This window comes from Eriocheir sinensis, chromosome 17, assembly GCF_024679095.1.
Source record: "Eriocheir sinensis breed Jianghai 21 chromosome 17, ASM2467909v1, whole genome shotgun sequence".
Lineage (NCBI taxonomy): Eukaryota > Metazoa > Arthropoda > Malacostraca > Decapoda > Varunidae > Eriocheir > Eriocheir sinensis.
Window position 1 is genome coordinate 14931224 of NC_066525.1, and position 24076 is coordinate 14955299.

Genomic DNA, 24076 nt, shown 5'->3' on the forward strand with positions numbered 1-24076 from the left:
ATTAGTTAATTTAGTTTACAATGTTTAATCGTGGCATGGGAATTTGAACGCGTTTGAAAGTAGTAAAACTGAATGCGCTACAAGGAAACGATGGAACCCCCTTAAACGATGTAAATGATAAAGCGTGACCATTTAAAATTTATGGTGTTGGCTGATGTGAAAGTATTCCAATTTCTACTGCATTTCCTCCTTTCTACGACGTAAATTCTGTGAGGGCGGGACTGTCAGGACGCCTCTGGAAGTAGATTTGAATGCCGTTTTGGAGGGATATCATCTTTATTCCGGGAAGCAGCGACGTGTTGCGGGATTTTATTTTTATTTTGATATGATCTTTTTTGCCCGTAGTCTGTTTCCATTCTAGTCATTATAAAGGAAATAGATACAAGAAAGCACGTTGGTATAAAGGTAGACTACACTAAATCATGTTTGTGGTCCTCGCTGGGCACAGGTTCGCCGTTCAAGTGCCGCGTGAGTGACAGCAGCCAGGTGGTGATCTCCGGGCCGGGGCTCAAGATGTCCTCCCTGGCACGTCCCGCGACCATCACCATCGACCCCCGCAGCGCCGACGTCTCCCACTGCGTCGTACAGGTCAGAGAGAGAGAGAGAGAGAGAGATGGGGGGACACATACTCTATAAAACACATGAATGAGTGGTGTGTTAGGGATCGGTTGATTCATATAATTGTAGAACTGATTGGTTGATTGGTAAAGCATATATGTTTACAGTACATCAGTTTATGGTAAGTGGTCGACATTGATGATTAGTGGGTGTGGTTAGTGCATGGTGCCGGTAGCTACGCATTACTGTGACTTGTTGTGAAAAGCGTGCTCGACTGTAGGATTGATTGAGGTGATAGTTGAGCGTTATTGATTGGGATAGCTACACACAACTTTATGATTAGCGATGGTGAGAGATAGCATAGTTGAGGGTTGATTTGGATAGCTACACACAACTTTATGATTAGCGATGGTGAGAGAGTATAGTTGAGGGTTGATGGCGATAGATATACACAACTTTATAATTAGCGATGGTGAGAGATAGCATAGTTGAGGGTTGATGGCGATAGATATACACAACTTTATAATTAGCGATGGTGAGAGATAGCATAGTTGAGGGTTGATGGCGATAGCTATACACAACTTTATGATTAGCGATGGTGAGAGATAGCATAGTTGAGGGTTGATTTGGATAGCTACACACAACTTTATGATTAGCGATGGTGAGAGATAGCATAGTTGAGGGTTGATGGCGATAGCTATACACAACTTTCATGATCAATATAATGGTGAGAGATAAGCGTAAGTGCGTGACTGCCGTTAGTTGTGGAGATAGTTGAGCTGACATTTGTGATTAGGTGTGGTGACAGTTGAACATAATTTGAGTGGTTGTGGCGATAGTGCATCTTAACTTTATGATTAGTTGTGGTGAGAGTTGTGCTTATCTCTGAGTTGTGGTGATAGTTGTGCTTATCTTTGAGTTGTGGTGATAGTTGTGCTTATCTTTGAGTTGTGGTGAGAGTTGTGCTTATCTCTGAGTTGTGGTGATAGTTGTGCTTATCTTTGAGTTGTGGTGAGAGTTGTGCTTATCTTTGAGTTGTGGTGAGAGTTAACCTAAACTTTGCGACTGGTTGTAGTGATGATCAACCATAACTGCGATTTTGTGTGTTTATGGTTGAACATAACTTTGTGACTGGTTGTGGTGATACTTGATATTAACTGTGATTTGGTGTTGATAGTTGAACAAAACTTTTTTGAGTGGGTGTGGTGATGGTAGGGCATAACTTTGTTACTGGTTGTGGTGATAGTTTGGCATAACATCTCGATGGTGGCGCTGCAGGTGACGTCCCCCTCTGGAAGCCACGTTCCCATCAAGGTGTCCGGGGAGCTGCCCAACAAGCTTAGCGCCGAGTTCCAGCCGCAGGAGGTTGGGCCGCACACCGTCAACGTCATCATGGACGGGGAGAGCGTCGGCGGCTCACCCTTCACCTGCAACATCTACGACGTGACCAAGGTGCAGGTGACCGGCCTCGACCACAGTAAGGTGAGTCTCGACCTGACTTTTGTTTCATCACACACACACACACACACACACACACACACACACACATATGATGGCACCTTTTCTTCCTTTACCATATATGTATTTCTTTTCATTCATTTTTCGTTTTTCTTTTGTCATGAGAGAGAGAGAGAGAGAGAGAGAGAGAGAGAGAGAGAGAGAGAGAGAGAGAGAGAGAGAGAGAGAGAGAGAGAGAGAGAGAGAGAGAGAGAGAGAGAGAGAGTAATATTAGCACCAATTTGAACATCCACGCCTTGCTTTCTCCCCCAAACAGGTGAATCGGCCTGTAACCTTCACCGTGGACGCGTCTCAAGCCGGTGAGGGCACGCTGGAGCTGGTGGTGACAACAGCCAAGGCCTCTGTGCGCGCTGAGGTGGCTGCCAGGTCCCGCGGCCTCTACGACGTCACCTTCACCCCGCACGAACCCATCCCACACTTCGTCAACATCACCTTCAACGAGGAGGATGTCGTGGGTGGGTACTTAGGATCTGTTAGGACTGCGAGTGAACTTCATTTTCAGGGATACAATTAGGAACTTTTTTTTTCTCTTATTTTATTTTGGGGGCGGGAAGGGGAGGGGAGGACTTAAAATTTTATCCTGGCTTTGTTGTGTGTGGGAGGAAACTATGATCTTTGATGTTTTGGGTAAGTTAACTTTTCAGAAATGTGTACTAAGGATTTTTTTATGGTTGTTAAAAGCCTTCATAGTTGTGTTTTCTTTTCCTATTATTATTATTATTTTTATTATTATTATTATTATTATTATTATTATTATTATTATTATTATTATTATTGTTATTGTTGTTGTCATTATTATTATTATTATTATTATTATTATTATTATTATTATTATTATTATTATTATTATTATTATTATTATTATTATTATTATTATTATAATCATCTATCTCCTTTTCTTTTCTTTTTAAGGGGTATGTGTATTGTCAGTTAAATGTAGTATGTGTTATAAATTTATCTTTCATATACCTTTATTAAATTTACCCTCTTCTGGGTTTGGGTTTAAAAATTATAGTCTATAGGATAATACCCTTTTTATGTTTCAGCTCCTTGTATCATCTTCCATGTCTTAGCTTACCTTCTCTTCCTTATCCATATTCTTCCTGATATTCACCTCCTCCCCTCATCTTTCTCTATTTTTACACTCAGCTCTCAGTACCTGCTATGCCCTCCCTTATACCTCCTCCAAGGCTGCAACCCTTCCTCCTATTTTTTTTCTCCACACCCTGCACAACCCTTCTTCAAAAATGATCTACACATTTTCTTCCTGTTCTCCCGTCACTTACAGCCTTCCTTTCTACTCTTTTCATTCCATCCCTGTCATTCCTCCTTACCCTCCCCTCCATCACACTAATCAGTCCTCCCTCTACCTTTCCCTAACCATGTTGTCCACTCACCCTTCATCCCTTTCCACTGTCAGGTTCGCCATTTAAGTGCGAGGTGCGAGAGCTGGAGCCACGAGAGGTACGCCACCTGCAGCGCAAGGAGAGCCAGATGGTCACTGCCAAAGGAGAGGGGCTCAGACAGGTATGCAAGAAGGCTTCCCACAAGTTATTCTTCAGCATGACTTATTTTCTTATTGTAATTATTTTTACTGTGACTGATAGAGAGTTTAATGTCGTGTAACAGTCCATTAGATGCAGTGCACAGACAGTCTGAGAGGCTCTTATGAATGCCATGATTACCTATTTGTGACCTTGTCATTAAAGAAAATAACAAAATTATGTATATCTACATCTAAAATTCTTAGCCCCTTGACTGCGGATTTCCTACAAGAAGACATCACCAAGCTACAGGAATGGAACAAATAGTGGCTGCTACAATTCAGTGAAGAAAAATGTAAAGTCATGCAACTTGTGAGGGGAAATCCAGCATACCAATACCACATGGGAAACACTCCACTATCCAGCACAGAGGCAGAGAAAGACATGGGAATATATGTTACCAGGCTACCAGTGAAAGCCAAATCCGTGCAAATTGCAGCGGACTGGTTAATGATGCCTTGGGTGTTCCAGGTGGTGACAGGCAGTACAGCGTCCTTCACAGTGGACACCAAGGGCCTGGATGGGGAGCTGGACATCCGTGTGACAGGTCCAGATGGTGGCCAGATCCCGGCTCGGCTGGTGAAGCTCCGCAGTGGTTTGCACCGTGCTGAGTACCGTGCAGATCAGGTGAGTGGAGGGAAACCACCAAGTTCTGTCTTATAATCTTTGGTTTTTCTTATTATTTATATTTTACCAACCATTTAGCAAGATGGTATATGTTTACAGATTACAGATACCATGACTAGAAAGAAATTACCACATGACCTATTTGTATTGTTTGCACCTGCAGGTTGGGTCGTACAGTGTGGCAGTGTTGCACCAGGGCGCCCCCATCAGTGGCACGCCTTACACAGTGGAGGCAGCAGATCCTCGACGCCTCACCCTGCAGCCTGCTGGGGAATGTTACTCAGGACATGAGTGTGCCCTCAAAGTGGATGCCTCAGGTGTGTGTATGTGGAAGGGGATGGAGAAGAGTGGGTCCTGTGGGCTGCTCTAAGTTTTTGTGAAAGAATTATTTCAGCCAGACACTTTGTTTAAACCATTGGACCTATTCCCCTTTTAGTGACCTCGAAGCATGTGTTCTTAACCTTCATGTGTGAAACAGTTGCAATAACTATCAAATCCTATACTAGTAAAACAAAAAATATTCAATAAATTCAGAAAGGATAAAATTGTTCATTACCTTGACACTCTTCACAAAATATGGGATAGAAAACAAATACTCACATATTTACTTTCATGCTGCAGCTGCTGGGAGAGGCACATTGTCAGTGGGAGTGCGTGCTGCAGGGCAGGACGTGAAGCACTCCATCAGAGATCTGGGTGGTGGCCTGTACAAGGTGCTCTTTTACCCCCGGGCACCCATCCCTCACAAGGTGGATGTCCGCTACAATGGCATCCCCGTCCAAGGTGAGAGAGCTGTTTATGTGTTCATGGCTTTTGTCAGAATTGAGATGGTCTTCTCTGTTTTCCAAAATAAATACTATTTACATTACTTATAAAAGAGAATTGGTTAAAAAGTACTTCTCATTCCTTTTGTGTATTGGATCTACAATAGATAAGGCAATACAGTTTATTTTTTTGTTTTATTATTTGCGGCTGTAACCACAATTAAGTGTGAGAACTTTGTTTTGTATTTTTCTTTAGGTGCACCGTTTGAGGTGGGAGTGCGCAACCCAGCCACAGGACATTCCACGACTGCAACAGGCTTGGGTCTGCACCAGGCACGAGTCAACAAGTCCACCTCCTTTGTCATTGAAACTCTGAGTCAGCCTTCCAAAGACTTTGACGTTATCATTACTGGGCCACAGGACTGGGCAGTGTCTGTAAGGTGTTACCAGCAGAAGGATGGGAACTTGTTGGCAGAGTACACTCCACACATGCCTGGCACATTCAAGATTGATGTCTTATGTGCTAACAAACATGTCAAGGGTTCACCCTTCTACTGTACAGCTTATGATGCTTCCAAGGTGGTTGTGGATTACAGAAAAACAATTACAGCTGTAGGAGAGCCCTGTATCTTTAAGTGTAAGTAAGGTTGATCTTTTCTTTCTCCAAAATAATATGTAAATGAAAGCTTACATTTATCAAAATATTGACTAAGAAATCATTATGGTGAGTGTTGAATGATCATTTTTTACCATTTAATCTCAAGTCTGACTATTTGTAACTGGCATCTTCTTTCAATCAGTGGACAAGTCAGAGGCTGGCACAGCAGACCTTGATGTGCAGCTGGTGGCTCCCTCAGGAGTGGTGACACCTCTAGAGGTGAAGGGAGGACCTTCTGGGGAGACAGTGGAATGGGTACCTGATGCCCCTGGGCAGTACCGCATCACCATCCTGTATGGCGGAGAGGAGGTGCGTTGTGGGAAAAGATGATTTGATTGCACTTTTTTCTCCTTTCCCACATGGTACATCTTGTCTACATCCTCTTTCAATTTTAAATGCATCAGAATAAAACATGGCTTTTTCTAATACTTTGGAATTTTCACCATTAGCTAGCATGCTTAGCTACGAATTTGTTGGCCTGAATTCAATTCTGGTTTGAGCAGACAGCATGCAGCCCACCCAGCTATTCACCCTCCCTTTCATTGGTCAATAAATAGGTACCTGAGGAAATCTGGTGAAGATAAACTGTAGTAACCTGGATGTTACACTTGCCCTGTGTCCCGAGGCAACGGACTTTTACTCACCATAGGCACTGCTCAAGGGCTAATGTGATATTGATGAACATTAACATAATCTGTGGCTGTTGTATATGCCCCCAACTTTACCTTGATTTTACATATTCATACAAAAAATGTCTTCCAACCATCATAACCATTCAAAATGTATTAGTCAGTCACTTGATAAAATGATTTGAGAAAAATTTTCTATCCCCCACAGGTTCCTGGATCACCGCTCACAGTGGAGGTTGGTGAGTCAGGATTGGCCAGTGTGAAGGGGGCTGGCCTGGAGGGTGGGGCAGTGGATACTCCCCTCACCTTCACTGTAGATGGCAGGGGACTGCTTGGAGAGCCTCATGTCACAGTGGATGGGCCAGATAGTGTCGCACGTGTTAATGTACGCAAACAGGATGAGGGTCTGTACCAGGTGAGTTCTTGAAGAATTTTCCTTACTGATTGGAATATGGCTGATATGACATTGAATTTTAAGAAAGGTGATTGAAAAATACAAAGTAATTACAGGGCTGTTAGTGAAAATAGTAGTAGGTAAGCTATTTAAGAGCATAATTAGAGATGAAATTGATCATCATCATTTCATCGATACCTGTTCCTAGTAGCTCCCACCAGGGGATGGCCATGGCAGAAGAGCTTCCAACTTTCTCTATCCAGACACTCCCTCCTTGCCTGCTCAAAGTTTCTCAAAGATCTTTCCCCCCTCTCCCTAACGTACTCTTGCACTCTATCCCTCCATTTCACTGGAGGTCGTCCTCTAGCATTCCCTCCCTGTATCTCACTCACATACACCCTTCTGGTCATCTCCTCCATTCGTTCCATGTGGCCAAACCACTTTAAAGTCTGTCACTTCACTTCTTCCACCACTCCACACTTCTTCCCTTCACCCTTGTGACACATTCCAAAATGCTTGTACACACTTTCATTACTCATTCCATCCATTCTACTCACACCACAAGCACTGCACTCTAGACCTCTGACTTTCATTTCAGGCCGTTTCACTTGCATATGTGAGGGTTGGTACTATTATTGTATTTTTCAAATCCCTCTTTACTTCCATGTTCACACTTCTGCCATTCATGATTCGTCCCAAAGACCCTACCACCCTTCTTCCTTGCAATGCCCTTTCTCTTATCTCTCCCTCCATACCACCATGCGTACACATAACTGATCCAAGGTACTTAAACTCATTGACCTCCTCCATTTCTTCACCATTCAAAATTATTTTGCATTCTTTTTCACATTCAATTCCCACTCTTTATGGGCATACAAAATCTACAACCTCACTTATACTTCGCTCACAAACCATCACTTTACTTTTGTTGACATTTTCTGTCAGCTTTATCCTATTACAGACACTATCAAAAACACTGACCAAATTTTGTAGGTCACTTTCATTTTCTGCAATGAGCACCGTGTCATCAGCAAACAGTATCAAATTCAGTACCCACTTACCTCCCTCATCGAACAGTCTTACTCCAACTTCTCCAACTTTGCCCTTCATTTCTCTAATGACACCATCCATATAAATATTGAATAACCATGGTGACATGACGCACCCTTGTCTTAAGCCCACTTTTATCTCAAAATGTTCACTTGTTTCTCTAGTAATTTTGACACATGCAGATGCATCCTCATATAGAGACTTCATTGCACTAAGCAGTTTTCCTCCCACACCATAAATCTTTAAAACATCCAACAATGCAATCCAATCGACTCTGTCATAAGCTTTTTCCAAATCCATGAAGGCAGCGTATAGTTTCTTTACTTTTGCTATTATTTTTTCTACTACCATCCTGAAGGCAAATATCTGATCCACACATCCCCTTCCCTTCCTGAAGCCTCCTTGCTATTCACGGATTTTCTCTTCTGTAAGTCTTTGCACCCTCTCTATTATGACTTTTCCATATACCTTTCTGGGTATACTCAGGAGACTTATACCTCTATAGCTCCCACATTGCCCTCTCCTGCCCTTCCCCTTGTAAACTGGGACAATGACGGCTTTCATCCAGTCTGCTGCCGCCGCCCCCCCCCCCTCCCCCCCCTCTCCCCCCTCCCATGCTACTTCACATATCTTGACCATCCATTTCACGACTTCATCTCCTCCACACTTCAACATTTCTGCTGTGATTCCATCAATTCCTGCTGCCTTTCCATTTTTTTATCTTTTTATTGCCTGATTTACTTCTTCATATGTTATACTTCTTTCTTTATATACTCCTCCTCTACCTCTACTCAAAACTGCTACTGTTACAGCTGCTGGACGTCCACCCTCAAAATTCATTAAGTTTTTGAAATATTCTCTCCATCTCTCTTTCACAGCTTCCCCGTCTTTCATCATCTTTCCATTCTCATCCATAACTTCATTTATTTTACTTGAGGAGATATTTTCTGCATTTCTTTAATTTTTTACTTCTTTCCAATATGATTTCCTGTTCCCTTTATATTTTTCACTTGGTCTTTTTTCCAAAGTCTTCATCAACTCTTTTCTTACTCTCTTTATTGCTTGTTTTAATTTAATTTTGCATTCTCTATATTTCTTTTTCCTTTCCCTTTTTACTTGTTCAGACACATTTCTTTCTTGAGTTTTCTTAAAAAGTTCCCTTTTCTCTTTTACTATCCTCCTTATCTCTTCTGTTCACCATGAATTTCCTTTTCTTTTTCCATCTCTCACCACTTTCATCCCTTACACTTTTTTTGTTGTAGTTGCCATTATTTCTTTAAATGTTCCAAAAACTTTTTCAATATTTGTATTATCTTTTACACTTTCCCATTTTTCACTAAAGGCCTATGCCATTTCACAGTTATACTCATCTTTTATTTCTTTTTCCTGTAATTTTTCTATCTTCAGTATTTCCTTTTTTACTTCACCTTTCTTTTCAAACACCCACTCTTCTTTCATCTTTAACTTTGCCAGAACTACAAGATGGTCAGATCCATTGAACATTCCTCTTACTACCTTTGCATCACAAATTTTTTTTGTAAGCCTTTCATCTACTGCCACATAATCAATCAATCCTTTTTGCTCATTATCTTCTCCCCTCCTCCATGTGTATCGGTGGATATTCTTGTGCTGAAAGAAGGTGTTCGCTAGGAACATTCCCCTCTCAGCACAGACATCCACTAGGCAGTCTCCATTTTCATTCTTCCCAGGTATCCCCCATTTTCCCACCACATCCATCACACATTCATCACCCACTTTAGTATTCATATCTCCCATCATAATAAGTTTCTTTTCTTTCTCAAAACTCTTCAAACATGCATTCACTTCCTCCCAAAAAGCTTCCCTTTCTCTCATTCCTTTTTTACTTTTCACACCCATGCATACTTTTCTAAACCTACTTTTCCTTTCACCCACACAATTCTTGATCCCTTCCAACCATAATCAGTCACACCATTCCACACTCTTTCAGACATCACAATAACACATCCTTCCTTTCTCCTGCCTCAATACTTCTCATCTATTACCTAGAAAGTCATTCTCTAATTAAGGATTCATTATAGAGATTCCTAAAGAAGAGATCCTGTTTGTCAAACCTACTGAGCTTCTTGCAGTTTAAAGCTTAACTTAATCACTGGACACTGTTTATTGGAATTTTCAAAGGTATTTAATGAAGTTATACTCTACGAATTACATTACAAAATCAAGGAGCTTGGTATTAAGGGCAAAATATACATATGGATTGCAAACTGACTGACAGCAGCAGACAACAAAGAGTTGTGATTAATAGGCTGCTGCAGAGTGGGCGCCAGCCACTAGTAGTGTCCCTCAGGGCTCTGTTCTTTGACCAGTTCTGCACATAATTTACATCAGTGACATTGATGTTGGACTCAATAATTTAATTATTTAATTTTCTGATGACACAAAGATTGATCACTGAACAGAATTTTTCCATTTGGCAGGTTACATACATACCCCATGAAGTTGGCATATTTGACGTACGTGTACAGTGGAATAAGAGGGATGTGGCCGGAAGTCCTTTCCACCCCAAGATTGTAGACCCGGCACGTGTGAGACTAATTGGTGGTTGGTCAAGCCTTTTGGATAATGAGGGTCGTTTGGAGCTAACACCACGTGAGGAGAAGAGGCTGGCCTTTGATGTGAGTGAGGCAGGCCCAGGACGGCTCCGTGCGGAGCTGACACATGAAGGTCACCCTTTGGAGGTTGGGGTGGACCAGAATGGCCCTCGTGCCCGTCTGCTCCTCCCTCCACCAGCAGAAGGATCCTATGAGCTCTGCCTGTGGTACTCTGACCTTCTGCTCCCTAACATGCCCATTTATGGCATTGCAGAACCAGTCAGCACTGGTGACCACACAAGAGTTACACTCCGTGGCCACGGCCTTACAACAGCACGGTGTGGTGACCGTTCAGAGTTCATCATCGATGGCTCTCTGGCTGGACCTGGTGCTCCTGATGTTACCATGACTGGCACCAAGGCTGATGTGAATGTGGCCCTTACTCATCAAGGAGGGGGTGTTTGGCAAGCTGAATACACCCCCATGGTGCCTGGTGCTTACCTACTCAATGTGATGTGGTCAGACAGGCAGGTGCGAGGTTGTCCACTCAAGGTGAATGTAGAAAGTGTAGCTGATGCCTCTCGAGTTGTGTGTTCTGGTGAGGGCCTCAGACATGGCATGGTGGGCAACCAAATAAAGTCCTTCATTGACACCCGAAGAGCTGGTCCTGGAGAACTGACTGTAACCTGCACCGGACCCCAGAAAGTGGCCCTCTGTGACCTGGAGGATCATGGTGATGGAACCTTCACCTTGAATGTTCGGCCACAGGTAAATTTTGTTTGGATTTATAGGCTTTCAGAAAAAATACAGAACCATTTGTGATTCCATATCTCCAGCTCTGCATTATTTGTAATATAGAAGTATCTTGAGATGGTGAGAAGTATTGAGCATTTTGCGTAACTTCATGCATATTAAGGAAAAGAATATCTAGCAGAGTGTTCTCTAAAAAGATATAATGATTTATTCACAGGAATCTGGTCGACATGCTCTCAATGTGAAGTATGAGGGAGAACACGTGCCTGGCTCCCCCTACACCCTCAAGGTGGCCGGCGCCCCAGACCCATCCAAGGTGCTGCCAGTGTCCATGCTTGTATATGATAATGTTGAAGAGTAATTATATTCACACTGGGCGAATTTATACAATAACTGACAAGACTTTCTGTGCACCATCCTATAATGTTTTCATCTTTTTTAGGTGAAAGTGTATGGGCCAGGTATTGAGCATGGAGTTCTTGCAGCATACCAGAGCCGCTTCATCTGTGATACACGAGGAGCAGGAGCTGGTCAGCTTACTGTTAGGATCAGAGGGCCAAAAGGTATTAGATATTATGATTTGGTTTCGGAGAATCTTTTTTGTTCATTTTGAGTATTCATACTGATGTTCTCAAATGTTACATTTATTCTATTTATTTTATTATTTTGTTTGTTTTGGTGTTACCCATGTCACTTCCCTCACCAGGTGCTTTCCGTGTGGAGATGCAGAGAGAGTCCCAAAAGGACCGCACCATCCTGTGTAAATATGACCCAACCGAGCCAGGTGACTACCGCATGGAAGTGAAGTGGTCCGGAGAACATGTCCCAGGCAGCCCCTTCATGGTCATGATTTTTGACACACAGGAGGAGCTCAACAGATATATGGCTGTAAGTGTATACTTTGTGTCTATTTTGCAAAACAATAAACTTTTGTAGTATCATGTTGGTCAGATAATTGCAGAATTTTTAACTTGGATAATCTTCTCTGCAGGGTGGATATTCTCCGAATGGAACTGGTGGAGCCCAGAGTGACTACTATGGCAGCATTGGGTATGGCACCACCTATGGTGCTGTGACATTCGGTCAGATGTCTTGGCGTGGCTCTCAAGCACAACTGTGAGGAGGTCCTGGGTCCCCACCGAGCGTCACTCCCCATCACATTGCATTTTCCAGTAATGGCCGGAATATTGGGTCCTCCCCCTCTACCCCATCCCTAACTAGAGCCACACCCTTCACAAATGGTCGATTGCTCAGTCCTGTGCGGCGGGCAAAAGCCGCATCAAAAGCCCACCGTAAACATGCCCCTTCCCCACTTGACTCATTACCCCGGCCAACATTCTCACAACCTCAAAGACCTGTGCCTCTCTATTCGTCAACATGGGGCTGGTCTCCACGCTACTCCACACTGCCATCCTCCTCTCCCCGGGGCCACATGGTCCCCCGACGCTCAGTGCCCTCTAATGGCTCTGTACACACTGGTGTGAAGTCACATAAGTTTAGTCGCTACAGAGTTATTACCAACAACTTGTAGGGTGGTGGACCCTGACCCCATCAGGGCATCTGTATATACATATATATCATTGGTGCCAGCAAGCTTGGACTTATTACTTCCAGAGTTTGCCTTCCCCTTATTGTCATCCACAAGAAGACTCAATTAGGACACCTAGAAGAGCACAATGAGGTTAGTTTACATCAAGTAATTAGGTTGCCTCTTTATTGCATTCCATTCTCGCAATGTAAATATGAACACCATTGTCACACTTGAAAAGCCAGTAGTAGAGGCAACATGGTAGTTAGTGGGGCTCAGCCCATGTAGCATTACCTCACCTTGTCAGTGGTCTGTATTTTGCTTTTGTCTAAATAATGTAATCACAAACTGTTTGAATTTAGCAACTTTTAAAAGATTTGTTTCTCAAGTTCTACAGGAAAAAGTAATCCCCATAAAGCAGGATACAAACAGAGGTTCTCTCAGCAACATATTTTCCAAGATCAAAATCATGATTCATTTAATGTATCACACCCTCATCTATGCATTTTACTCATCTAGAAGTTTATATTTTTATTGTTGTTGTTTATGTATTTTTAGCTGTAACAGGCAATAAGAAACCCCTTTCTGGTGTGGTGTCTTCCTTGCACCATAATGGCTCATCAGAGAATGTGGTGAATTATAGTTAGTAATTTTTAACTGTGTACAGGTTGAATTAATAACTTATACTAATGATACCTGAGTATATCAAACCTTTACATTATGTACATTAGTTGAAGTGCTATGAATGTGTTTCAAGAAATTAAGTGATTGCTTGGACATAATGAATATTATTTAATCAGCTTGAGCTCAATATCAGCATCTGTTTTCCATCTACCAAAATTTAGCATTAAATTTATTTGTGCTGGTAGAATGAGATAAGTAACTGTGAAAAAGCTAATTGCATAAAATGGAAAACTGAAGATGTAAGCTTCATCTACTTGTACCAAAAAATCCTCATATTTACAAGTTTAATACTATTTGCCAAACTACTATCAAGAAAGATAATGCCAACTAATCAGAAAGGAGGAAAAAGAGTGAAAAGGTTGATAAAGGTATACACGAAGCTGCGCATGGCTTCAGTGCCAGTCTCGTCTCCTTGGTCCTTGAGCCTGTGATGGGTTAGAACCCATGACCCCAGGACACAGCACAAGTATGTCATGGAAAGATTAAATGAAAATAGGTTAAGTGGGAAGAGGAAACTAACAAAGAAATAATGCCTCTAGTATCATCAATACATTACATATTGGAAATCCTAATTTTTGCCTTGAATGATACTCATTCTTTGTCATGAAAAATTAGTCAACTTGTCACAATGCTGAAAACTGAGATTGTCTCCAAGGAATAAAGACTGATCAGAGATTACAACATTGTCAGTTTGATATAATTAATTTTGGTGTATATAAATTCTAAGTCAATATGAATGAAGCAAAATGATTACTGGGATAAACAACACAAGTTTATTACAATTTATTTACTTTTTACATTTACACTTCTTTTGTACATCATTCTAAATCTAATATCATTACAAGGGTTATTGTTTTCATTGGGTATTATACTAAATCCTAAAACAATACTGTCATAATGAATTTGTAGTCCACAACCTGAATGAAAAATTGCATTAGCCAGTGCATAATAATTGTACACAAAACTGTAACAGGGCCTGACATTCCTAATTTACAGCTTGAGCCAGTACAGAGCAACAAGATAGGAATGAGCAATTCATTATTGTAAATGTAATTGGGAAGCCCAATGAGCATCTTACTGTATTCGACATTCTTTTCTATAGCCTGAGGCAGTAAAAGAGTTGAAGGTAGTAATGAGCAGTTCAAGAACATAAAATAATAATCAAAATACTGAGCAGCTGAACATGAAACCTAATGGTTTATTTCATTGCTTGAGAAGCTAAACCACGTCAGGACAACAATGAGCAAACAGCAGCCATCACCTCACTGCCCCAGGAACACTGACAGTCGCAGCCACCAACCCGTACCTCCGCAGTTGCATGGACTGGACGCAGTGCCACATGTTGGTGCGAGGGTTGTACTTTTCTACAGAGTTTAGGTTTGACTCTCCACTGAACCCACCTAGGCAGTAGATCCGCCCATGGCTAACAGTCACCCCAAAGCTGCTCCGTGCACTAATCATGGGAGACACTGAAAGTTATAATTATTTTAGAATGAGGCACTTTACCAAAATCATAATTTTATTTAGTAGTATGTCACACAATTTCAGTACATCTAGTATAAAGTTTCAAAATTAAAAGTACACAAAGAGTTTGTGGGTAAGGGAATTCAAAAGCCGTAAATAAATCTGATAAACCATTCAGAAATATGGTAAAATTATCAGAGAACTCACCGGAGGTCCACTGGTCCCTGAGAGGGTCATAGCGCTCCACACAGTTGAGCCACTGTGAGCCGGTGTATCCTCCAATGGCATACAAGTGATCATGGATCACCGCCACACCCAGGTATCCCCTTGCTTGACCCAAGGAGGCTGCCAAGGACCATAATGATAGTCATAAAATGCAGGAATTGTAAAAATAAAACTCAAAATGGCTAAATATGTTTGCATCATTGAGATAATATACAAAGACATTCCACTCACCAATGGGAACCCAAACATCTGCTCCTGGATCATACTTTTCACAGGAGTCCAGAATTCCTGCATGGCCCACACCACCCACAGCATAGAGTGAGCCGTGCAGGGCTGCCAGGCCAAAGTGGGCCCTTCCAACACCCATTGAACCCCGACTTGACCAAGCATCTCTGTACTCATTGTAAACCTTGAAGAAAGCAAAAATATTTGGATTTACATTGAGAAGCATCAATGATTAGATCTCCAGTCTGAAATTCTTCTCTGAAAATATCATTGCAGGCAAGGAAAAGTTTACTAAGTTATACATTTTCACATGAAAACTAAAAATAATCCAAAACATTTTTGTTTAAGTAACTACACTTGCCAATCATGAGTATTTCTTCAGAGGAAAATGGATAGGCTATAAATAACCACAGGATATAACTGACGTGTATTCAACTAACACACATTCTGAATCATCATGATCACCTTCTGCACTGATCAATGAGGAAACTGCAAACTAAAGAAAGAAAAAAGAATGTACTCACCCACAGCCCTGACTGGTAGCATTCCAGGGACTTTCCTCCAGCAAGATAGAGGCTGCCATCCAAGAAGGCTGCCCCTGAGCCATGCACAGCCTCGGGTAGATCACTCAAGGGGTGCCAGCTGTTGCTTAATACATTGTAGCATTCACAAGATGCCAGGAATGTTTTGGCAGTCTGCCCACCTAAAGAAGAAGTGTAATTGAAGAAATAGTGAAATTCTGTCATACTTGATACCAGGCTCCTTTTTTGTTTTGTTTTTTATTAAAACCCTGTGTGGGTGTGGAACTCGCCAGACTTTGCCTGATGGAATTTACTACTGTATGTATGCCATTGTTGATTGCATCAATCATATTGAATATATCAAATATTGCACCCTGCATCCTTTACTCACCAAGAACATACACCATGTTCTGTTGGGTAGCCACAGCACAATAGGCACGAGCATGTTGCATCGGGGGCAACACCTGCAGCTGGTGGTAGTGTGGGTTAGAGGTTCTTGCCACCTCAGGGATGCTACACCGCCAAGATGAATAACCAACAGCAAAGCACTCAGTGTTCCTCAGCAACCGCCCATTGGACTCGCCTCCCATCACCAGCAGCACCTTGGTACAGGCAGTATTTAGCATCAAAGTACTTGAACTTCGTTTATGCACAAGAAACTCTTCCCTTAATGTAGCTCACAGGGTTATTTGGTGGATAATTAGCAATATTCTGAAGTGAACAAGATAATTAAATAGATATATGCTGTCATCTTTTTTGTTAAGATTTTGAGTGATCTGAAAAACTTTTTTAGCAATTGTATATCAATAGCAAGTTATTACCTCCTCCAGGGTATTGTGCCTCATCATCTTTGGGGACTTCTGATTTTCACAGTCATCATCTTCAACATAACACTCCAGTTCAACAGGATCTACAATATTTTTAAGATCCTCCTGCAAGAGATTTTTCTCCTCTAAAACAGAAAGCCACTTGTTTTTCTGAGACTTAAGGAACTCGAGGTTGATGTTTTCAATCAGCATGGGCAGCCATTTTTGACGTTCAGCTGGATCCTCAGAGGCCCAATCCACAACACCCTGAAGCAGACAAGTACTCATTATACACTGAATGGGGATTCCTCTGACTAACAACAGTACGAGTCTAGTCTCATTGGCACGTCTTACGAACCTCAAAAAGCTTTTCTTCTGTTTCCACGCTAAGGTAGGGTTGCTTGAGGAACGTGAGCAGGGTCTCAGGTTGCAGATTCAAGAAGCCGGGTTGAGCAAGCACCTCCGAGCACTGTGAGGCGGCCAGTGCCAGGGCCTCGGCGGCCAGGTCATTGCACCTGTGGAGGGCCGCCACTTCATACACACTCAGACAAGTGCGAGATACAAGGTGTGTTTTGAGGTGGTAACAGCATAGCTTTTTCAAGGAATGTATTTGAAAATAATCTGCCAGCGTGAGCACCTCCTGTACGTTGTGCTCTGTGAGGGAGGCGCGGCCTGTGTACACGAACTTGATGACTGTGTTGAGCACGTCCCACGACACATCCTCCAGCACGAGGGTCTGCGTCTGGCCCTCAACCAGACCCACGGACAGCATGGCCCTGCAACACGAGAGCCAATCTAAATAGTGGCTCACGAGAAAATTAATGTAAACCTTTCCTAATTATGATATACAAAGAGGAAAACAATGACAATATTAATCAGAAGGCAGAAACCCCCCTCCCACCAAACCCGCCCACACATGCGCAGGTAATAGATGAGTTGATGTTGATTATGCTGACCTGAAGTAAGGTGACGCTGCTGCAAGGATGACCTTGTGGGCATGAATGACCTGGTCCTGTGTCCTGATGACAAGGTCAGTGAAGAGCCTTGTCTGCCACGCCTCGTCCAGCCCTCGGGTCAGCGTGGCGTGCCAGCCGCTGTCTACCACGCCCTCCACCATGTCTGGTCAGCACCACAAGACGTGTGAATATTATGGGACGTACTACATATGTGCCTCATTGTCCCTCCACATCATTCATTGGTGATATTTCATCCATGAGTAAAATGTAAGAAGTTAAATGACAAAATGAGGGTATATTCATATTCGAGTCGCCAAGACGGTACACGAACCCCGGAAGCACGTGGCCGTAGAGTTTAGATAACTTTTTATTGAAAGACATCCATAAGTATGGGCAGGGTGTAAAACTACTCAAGGTTTTCAACGGTAATATGAGGTTGGGGAAAAACTACAACATCGGCTGGAAAACAATGTGCATATAATACAGGACATCAGTGAAGACAATATATTTATTGGTGAGTAGCCGCATCTCGGCTGCGAGAAATCGTCATGTTCAACCGGTCAGCATACATACAGGTGTGTGTTGGCGCCACAGCTGTGTGCCGACGATTATGTGTGAGAGTGTATTGTACCCACAGTATGTTGCTACTACCAGTGCCACGCGAGAAGGGGTACAGCAATGACGCAGTCTTCCTCAGCCTCCTGCGTGTGTTGATTAGCGTATGCAAAATGTGTCCAAAACAAGATAAATTAATACATGTGTGTGTGTGTGTGTGTGTGTGTGTGTGTGTGTGTGTGTGTGTGTGTGTGTGTGTATAATATAATGATTGATTGATTGATAGTTTATTGTTGATAATATATATATATATATATATATATATATATATATATATATATATATATATATATATATATATATATATATATATATATATATATATATATATATATATATATTGCATAAACATCGCAGCGGGAATAATCGTCTCACCTTGAATTGAAGTTGCCACTAATTAATTCAGATATGTTGCAGCAACAAGGAACGAAACTCATAAAAGTCTCCCTAGCGACAACTGTTGTCCCCGCCAACCGGCTATTTATACATGTGTGCTTAATATGAGAGGGAGACACTCCACAACTTCACCGTGCTATAATTTCTCACAGACTGAGGAAGGTTCGTAAGCGACGGCGGGCCCGGGCGGGGCTAGAACGAGAATGGCAAGTGCCCGCCCCCTTTAATCGAGGCGCCACAGTTGATCATATAAACACTTATGGTGTTGCTGGCATACTTTTTGACAATGCTTACAATTTTATTGACCACATGAAGAGAAAGCCATACACCCATTATTTATGCTAGAAATACCACTTTAAAGCATGCACATCAGTGTGAACTTAAGTTCAGTATTTCGAGAAGGGACATATAGTTTCGAGACTGGGCTATCGCACTGGACTATTGACTGATAACGGGCGAGACATGCAGATAACGATTCTGTAAGCCCACGTGGAGAGGCTGTCTGGTGGTGGTGGGGGTAAACTTACCTTCACTAGGGACGGAAGTGACGGCGAGTCCCCCACAAATAACTTACTCGTCTAAACTGGCTAAAATATGACAAAACTATATTATGCCTAGGATTCGTTTCATCCTAGGGTATGCACTCCCTGTAGCCTATCCTTTCACTTATTAGTGCAATCAATCTCTCTCTCTCTCTCTCTCTCTCTCTCTCTCTCTCTATATATATATATATATATATATATATATATATATATATATATATATATATATATATATATATATATATATATATATATATATATATATATATATGATTGATTGATTGATTGATAGTTTATTGTGTGTATATATATATATATATATATATATATATATATATATATATATATATATATATATATATATATATATATATATATATTTATACATTTATTTATTTATTTATTTATTCTTTTTTTTATTCCGTCTTGCATGACTTGGCTAGTATCATTGCAGAGAGAGCGAGGGAAGGGGTGAAAGGACTCGCTGTGTGTCATGGTCAGGGTAACTGGCCGCGGGGGAGCCTCAAGGACAAACTTATCTGTACGGGAGCCACGTGAACCACTACCCTAACACACGTGCCTGCTGCGGAAAATACACACACACACACACACACACACACACACACACACATACACACACATAACAGTGTTCCAATAAATGTTCATGTTGCTGGCGACATAGAATTACGAAATTCACTGTTGTTGTTTTCGCTGGATTGGACAATCAAGATCAATGAACCCTCAAGATATTGCAGAAACACCAGTGAAAGTTTTGGGGAAAAATCGTCCTTTATAAAAACAAGACAACAACAAAATGCGGTTCTCGAAACACGTAAGATTAATTAAAATCACAATGGATCGGCATTTCCGGAGTTTTCACATTATTATCGCTCTTAAACTTATGTGAGTTTAGAAGTTATGGTTTAGTGCCTATTTTGTCAATGGTATGAAAATATATAGGTTTCTACTTTTATGAGCAGCTCAAAGTTAAATTCATCTGTCAGAGTTTCTGCTCGGCGACATATAAAGCTTAGGAACAAAGTGATCACGTGTTTCACGAATGAACAGTGTAACTGCTGCGTACATTGAGGGTGGTTGCCATGGCATTTCCACATGGGTGAAAGATAGAGGAAGCTCGCGAGACAGCTTGCCAACAACAGATCAAGAAACAAAACGGTGAAAGCTAAAGATAGGAACACATACTAATACTAACTTATTGGAATAATCATACCGATACTGGTCGCAGTTTGTCTATATTACCCCAGAGGCGTAACCATGTACGTACGTTACCTATATCCACTCTGAGGTATGGATCTAATTATATACAGACGCCGTGTAAGGAATGTTTAACAATATTCTAAATTAGTGAGGGATAACATAGGAATTACTCGAAGGAAAACTATTATAATTATTGGCGATTTATGAAATATTTAGAGAGAAAGCTAAGGGGTGGATTATATAAGAGGAATGGAGAGAAAAATGTTGGGTATAACTTGGAGATAGGTAAGGAGTTCATGAATTAGAGAACATACAAAAGTTGAAGATATTTTAGTGACGAATAAGAGGAATAACAAATGGACTTGGGGTAGGTCATATCATGCCTTGAACTAATATGATAACAGAGTTACAACTCATTGAATGTAGAAGTCAGATCAAACTGAGGATTATGTGGAGAAATGAAAATAGAGAATTTCCAGGGGCAGGACGGAGTATGTACCTTAACATCAGACAGAGATGTGGAGAACGCTGGAAAAGACCTTGTCCTGTAGTGAACTAAATAACATGGATGAAAATGATGAACAATATGCTGATGCACATTGGCTTTAACAAGGTATATGCCTGACTAAAGCCGCAGTTCACTTTTTCAGATTTCCTTTGGTACTCTTGTTAGGGAAGGGTGAATAGCTGGGTGGGTTGTGCCAAGGGTGCTCAGGCTGCCCTCCCTGGCTCAGATAAAAAGTGAGTCTGCAAGAAACCAGTCGGCCTACACATGCAGAGTAGCTCCTGCACCACCTATCCCCACTATGCGAAATGCGTCTTATATAAAGTAAGGTCCTTCAGGTACTGACGAGTTCAAATAGGCAGCCGTATGGATACATGTGCACATTTTTCAAACTGCACTGACATGCCTTCAGCACACTACATCGTCAAATTTAGCCCAGTAAGTGGTGGTACTTATGAAAATTACATCTAGCTCACTGATTCGCTGCTTTATGAGGTAAAAATATGAGCAAGTGATAAACAGACCAACAAAGTGCGCGCGTACTTTCATCACGGGAGTACTTTTTGCTTACGGCACCGGGATCGAACCTGGGCCCACGGATTCGTAGCAAAAGGCATGCTAACCACTACAACATAAAGGTGCACTCACTGTAATATCAACCAATGTAGGTACTGATGAATGAGAATGCTGAGATAACGCGGAATTTCATCATCCTCGTGAAGTTTATCTAAGCGTAAACATATGACCCTTTGTTGTGGCGATTATTGACGTGTGTGTGTGTGTGTGAGAGAGAGAGAGAGAGAGAGAGAGAGAGAGAGAGAGAGAGAGAGACCGAAGATGCAGGATTTATTGATGCTGGTGATTATTATTATTATTATTATTATTAGTAGTAGTAGTAGTAGTAGTAAACTAATGATGATGATGATGATAAGGAGGAGGAAGAGGAGGGGGAGGAACATCACTGAATAGGTGTGTGTATACAATCAGCCTGGGAACAGGTGGGTCTCACGTGCAAGTCTCACGTGCCAATGATATATAAATTAGGGCGTAGTTATTATTATTTTTTTTTTTTTATCTGAAGGACTGAGTACACATTGCATTCATTGCCCTACATGGTTGAATCTTTGCGCGGCATGCTCCGCCTTCCTCTATTGGGGTATATCCCCAACGAAATACCCCCCCCCAAAAAAAAAAAAAAAAATTGTTGAATCTGTATTTATTCATGAAACTGAGGGAGAATTCTGAGCAGTTTTCGAATTTTATTAGGGGAAAAAGAAAGGACATTAGCCAAACCAAAAGGAATGATGGGAAGGGAGTGTGCCAGTGTGTGTGTGTGTGTGTGTGTGTGTTCAATAACACCACAGCCAGTTCAAACCGGCTGGAGCCTCTTAATTCACGTATCTACTACCAAGATCTCGTACGCCCGCGTGTTTGTCAGACAAGTGCGGTGACCATAGTCCATATACGACGTGCCTGGTCATCAAACTGGCACTGACTATATATAGTAACCAAGGTCACGATATAAATTTAATGCGTATGACACGTAATTTTCTCGCTGATAATAAAAGTACGGACCAAACAGACTGTATATACATGCAGTCCTTAATTATTAATATGTGTCTGATTCTCAACATCAATATTACTCAATCCCAAGGACGCTGAATAATGGGAACTGCCTCAGCGAATAATTATCAGTGTGTTTACATTTTATTTTTTTGTTGATTACTTCTCATTCAGTTTTTATCGAGTGTGTGTGTGTGTGTGTGTGTGTGTGCGCTGATATAATACTACCGGCGAATATCATAAACAGTCAGTGTGCATGGATGAGTATGACAAGGGATTCAACAAGTGTGTCATGGTTTGGAAGCGAGTTTATATGCACGGCAGGATACGCGCAGAACTAGAAATTATGGAAGTTTAGGCACTTAATTTAGGGTATGGTTGTACTGTGTTGCCTCTCAGACTGACAGATGAATTATTAAAACCTGCAGATTGAGAGACCTATCACAATACTCAATGCTGTGGAGAGGTTATCAACTGAGCACGTCTTGAGGGTAGGTATAATAATACATAAACCTAAATGGGGCGGGTTAAGAAAAGTTCATTGCTATCGATAAAATCAGGGATCAATGATGAATAATAGGAAGATAAAGGCTATACAATGTAACCTAAATAAAACGGGGGATGTAAATGAAGACAATTCATGAAGGGATTATGGATGGTATTCTTAGACACTTTCACGTCTCACATTAACGATTTCTGAGGCCAAAAAGGTGATCAGTCGGGCCTTCATGATTGTCTCTTTTAAGTTCATCATTCATGGTACAGAAGCAGGATAAAACTATACTGCCAGGGTTATAAAACTACCCCTGGAAATGCCCAAAACTCCGACGGAAACCGTATCAATATAATAATGTAATAAGAATATATGATTCCGCGGTTTCGTTCTTGGTAACTGGGTTTATGGAAATATATGACCTTAGACAATAAAAAGAAAGGATGCAGCGAACAGGGAACAGCTAGCACGTATACGTACCCAAGACCTAGATAAGTAAGAAATTAATTAAGCAAAAAAGAAGGCTCTTATTCTACATACCGTGGGAGAGGGCACGTAGGCCACGGGGGATGGCACCGTGTACCTCCCCCTCCATGTTGCACGACCAGCACAGTGCACTCATGTCACCAATCAAAGCTGTGGCAACGTTTGATACCGGTACTGGAGGTCTCGTGGTGGACTGGCATTCACATCATGACTTAATATCAGAGAATTAGGATAAACTCGTGACCATCTGACAGTATATTCACTCTTGGGCATAACATTTAACCAATATTGGAGAGGACATATACTAGATATTTGGCGATGAGGGATATCTATGACGTCTTTAAAGGTCAGGTATGAAGTGAAATAGCTGTAATTCCTTGTTGCAGATGACCCTTCCACCCCACAATTTTGTTTCCTCGGTTTCCTCGTTTCCTGCTGTATATTTCTATCGACAGTCTCATTTATCTCTTTCTCTTGGGTTTATTCACTCACTTCAGTCAGTCACGGCACATAACCACCAGTGCATTACACCAATATTTGCCGTGAAGGTGCACATGTTGCTGGCCAGCCCCGCCTCCCCTCATAACACGGTCGTTTACTTGGTGGAGATGACGTTAGGTAAAGAAAATTGTCGCCTTGTATGACGGACTATGGTTAAAGACACACCTATGTCATTATTTGTATTGTAAGAGTCCTGCCTTCTTAGCATGCAGTAGATTCTTCAGATATTAGTGTTTATTAATGATTCTACAGTAGAGGATTTTTAGGGGTAACTGGCTCG

General features: G+C 41.7%; 2 protein-coding genes across 7 annotated transcripts in view; one reads left to right on the forward strand and one right to left on the reverse strand.

Annotated features, from left to right (window-relative positions):
- LOC126999992 (filamin-C-like) overlaps positions 1 to 13289 on the forward strand; it is a 140504-nt gene extending 127215 nt beyond the window's left edge. For all 3 annotated transcript variants that reach the window (XM_050863342.1, XM_050863343.1, XM_050863344.1), the window contains 15 exons: positions 449 to 588; positions 1837 to 2040; positions 2333 to 2531; positions 3497 to 3603; positions 4092 to 4247; positions 4411 to 4564; positions 4869 to 5030; positions 5268 to 5648; positions 5812 to 5978; positions 6507 to 6713; positions 10202 to 11083; positions 11286 to 11384; positions 11511 to 11631; positions 11775 to 11956; positions 12060 to 13289. In XM_050863342.1, coding sequence (XP_050719299.1) covers positions 449 to 588; positions 1837 to 2040; positions 2333 to 2531; positions 3497 to 3603; positions 4092 to 4247; positions 4411 to 4564; positions 4869 to 5030; positions 5268 to 5648; positions 5812 to 5978; positions 6507 to 6713; positions 10202 to 11083; positions 11286 to 11384; positions 11511 to 11631; positions 11775 to 11956; positions 12060 to 12188 — 3290 coding nt within the window. In that variant the 3' untranslated portion in view covers positions 12189 to 13289. The remainder of the gene's footprint in view (positions 1 to 448; positions 589 to 1836; positions 2041 to 2332; positions 2532 to 3496; positions 3604 to 4091; positions 4248 to 4410; positions 4565 to 4868; positions 5031 to 5267; positions 5649 to 5811; positions 5979 to 6506; positions 6714 to 10201; positions 11084 to 11285; positions 11385 to 11510; positions 11632 to 11774; positions 11957 to 12059) is intronic.
- Positions 13290 to 14048: 759 nt separating this feature from the next.
- On the reverse strand, positions 14049 to 23904 carry LOC126999993 (kelch-like protein 12). Of its 4 annotated transcripts, none has more exons than XM_050863348.1 (9): positions 23788 to 23904; positions 17478 to 17640; positions 16880 to 17297; positions 16537 to 16788; positions 16107 to 16317; positions 15719 to 15897; positions 15201 to 15378; positions 14952 to 15089; positions 14049 to 14749 (listed from the first exon to the last, which is right to left on the reverse strand). In XM_050863348.1, exons 2-9 carry the CDS (start codon positions 17636 to 17638, stop codon positions 14538 to 14540), a joined length of 1749 nt encoding a protein of 582 aa, XP_050719305.1. In that variant the 5' UTR covers positions 17639 to 17640; positions 23788 to 23904; the 3' UTR covers positions 14049 to 14537. The 4 variants fall into 4 exon arrangements, with proteins under 4 accessions (XP_050719305.1, XP_050719303.1, XP_050719306.1 ...); XM_050863346.1 differs by having other exon boundaries at positions 23350 to 23901; XM_050863349.1 differs by having other exon boundaries at positions 16880 to 17316; positions 23350 to 23901.
- Positions 23905 to 24076: the final 172 nt, after the last annotated feature.